Consider the following 2306-nt stretch of genomic DNA (forward strand, 5'->3'; position numbering starts at 1 on the left):
GGGTTTGCTCTGGTTTCCTCCCACAGCCCAAAGATGTGCAGGCTAGGGCAGATTGGCCATGCTAAATGGCCCATACTGTCCAGGGATGTGTAGGCTAGGTGGATTAGTCATGGGAAATGCTGGGTTACAGGGGTGGGGTGGGTCTGAATGGAAGCTCTTTAGTATGGACTTGATGAACCAAATGGCCTGCTTCCGCACTGTAGGGATTCTATGAAATATATTTTGATGAAGGTTCATAATATCTTATCACTGTTTAGGAACTAGGGTGGAGAAATTATGTACAGTATTAATTTTTGTTTGTATTACTATTGTGACAAAATGTACCTTGAAGAGGGATTTGTTCTGTCCTTGTTCTCTTGAAGAGGGGTATTCTAAATCTGGAGCTGACGTGTCTGCTCCATGGAAAGCTGGGTAAATAGCTTTGGGTTTTTTTTTAGGTAGACAAAAGAAACATGAGTGATGGAGTCAGGCTCACATAGACCCAAGGTTTTAGGTTTGCTTTCCATTGTTGAAGTTAGGGTTTTTGGAGTTGAAGCTGCTGGATACAGCTGTCTGCTGCTGCAAAAAGCTTGAGTTCTCTCTCTGCTGCTAGATTCATTCCATTGGTGTTCCTTCTGCAGGACTGGAGGTGATAGCAAGTGAAGAAAATCTGTTTTTGCTGAATTTGCCTTGGGAAAGAGTTATGGGATGCTGCTATGTTGGAACAATTGAGTCGCAGTTAAAATATATATTATTTTGTTAAATATTTCAATAGCATTAAAGTCATGCTAATTCTTTTTTTTTTTCGTTTCTGTTTTAACTGTGAAGAATAAAGTACGTTTTGATTGAAGCCTAGTAGTTTGGCCAATTAGCTCACATCTGGAATACAGTACAGTTGTAGAGTCATAGAGGCAGAAACAGACCCTTCAGTCCAACTCGTCCACACCAACCAAATATCCTAAATTAATCTAGCCCCATTTCCCAGCATTTTGCTCATTATCCCTCTAAACCCTTCCTATTCACGTACCCATCCATTTGCCTTTTAAATGTTGTAATTGTACCAGCCTCCACCACTTCCTCTGGCAGCTCATTCCATACACACACCACCCTCTGCGTGAAAAAGTTACCCCTCAGGTCCCTTTTAAATCTTTCCCCTCTCACCTTAAACCTATGCCCCTCTAGTTTTGGACTCCCCCACCCTAGGGAAAAGACCTATTCATGCCCCTCATGATTTTGTAAACCTCTGTGAGGTCACCCCTCAGCCTCCGACGCTCCAGGGAAAATAGCCCCAGCCTATTCAGCCTCTCCCTACAGCTCCAACCCTGGCAACATCCTTGTAAATCTTTTCCGAACCCTTTCAAGTCTCACAACATTTTTGCTGTGACAGGGAGACCAAAACTGAACACAGTCTTCCAAAAGTGGCTTAACCAATGTCCTGTAGAGGAACAACCCTCAGGGTTCACCCTTACCATGTGACGAAGCAACAATCTTCTTCCTCTCTTCGACAGTAGCCAGACGTCTCCAAAGTGACGGATACTTTTTGTACAGCGAGCCCCGGAACATGCGCAGGTAATTTCCCACCTGTCGGAGATGTAACATTGGCAAGTGTCAGACCGCACGAGAAAAGACATCACCCTTCAGGTACATTGGCAAAATGTCAGTTGTCCCCTCAGCCAACAGAAGGATATAGGTCGGCCTGACAGCTATCAAACATGGATGATCTGTACAAGGCAGCTGACAGACCCTCGCTCCATACACCGCCCCATGGCCAGACCCTTCAATTACACCGTGACTGTTGACAAAGCAAAACTGAATGGGATATATTGACGTATATAATGGACAATGAGCAGAAATGGAAACCAGCACATTACATGACATTCAATAATAAGATGATATAAGAATTAGGAAATTTAGGCCACTTATGTTCTCAGACTGCTCTCCAAATTTATAAGATTGCAGCTCATCTCCAAATTCCTGCTTCCCCCCAGTAATATTTCACCCCCCTGACTCCTTTCTTATCAAAAATCTATTTAGAAATATTCAAAGTCTCAGCTTATCAAAGTCTCAGCTTACGGCGTCTTTTAAGGAAGAAGTTCCAAGGGTCACGACCCTTTGTTTTAAAAAAAAACGTTATCCTGATCTCCAAAGGGTGACAAGTTTTTAAAATGTATTCCCAGGTTGTGGATTCTCCTTCAAGAGGTACCAACCTTTCCATATTCCCTTACTTGAGGAGGGATGGAGTTGCAATGGAGGTGGTTCAGAGGAGGTTCACTTGTTGATTCCAGAGATGAGAGGGCTTGTCTTAAGAAGAGAGATCGAGCAGATTG

The 2306-nt window shown here is 43.3% G+C and overlaps 1 protein-coding gene across 2 annotated transcripts in view; it reads right to left on the reverse strand.

Moving 5' to 3' along the window:
- The window catches only part of LOC109925008 (SWI/SNF-related matrix-associated actin-dependent regulator of chromatin subfamily B member 1-like), a 77584-nt gene extending 75278 nt beyond the window's left edge, over nt 1–2306 (reverse strand). For both annotated transcript variants that reach the window (XM_020524987.2, XM_048620876.1), the window contains exons 1-2: nt 2205–2306; nt 1449–1560 (exon numbers count right to left, since the gene is read on the reverse strand). In XM_020524987.2, coding sequence (XP_020380576.2) covers nt 1449–1542 — 94 coding nt within the window. In that variant the 5' untranslated portion in view covers nt 1543–1560; nt 2205–2306. The remainder of the gene's footprint in view (nt 1–1448; nt 1561–2204) is intronic.

The sequence above is a fragment of the Rhincodon typus genome, chromosome 48 (assembly GCF_021869965.1).
Source record: "Rhincodon typus isolate 14 chromosome 48, sRhiTyp1.1, whole genome shotgun sequence".
In the NCBI taxonomy this organism is placed as follows: domain Eukaryota; kingdom Metazoa; phylum Chordata; class Chondrichthyes; order Orectolobiformes; family Rhincodontidae; genus Rhincodon; species Rhincodon typus.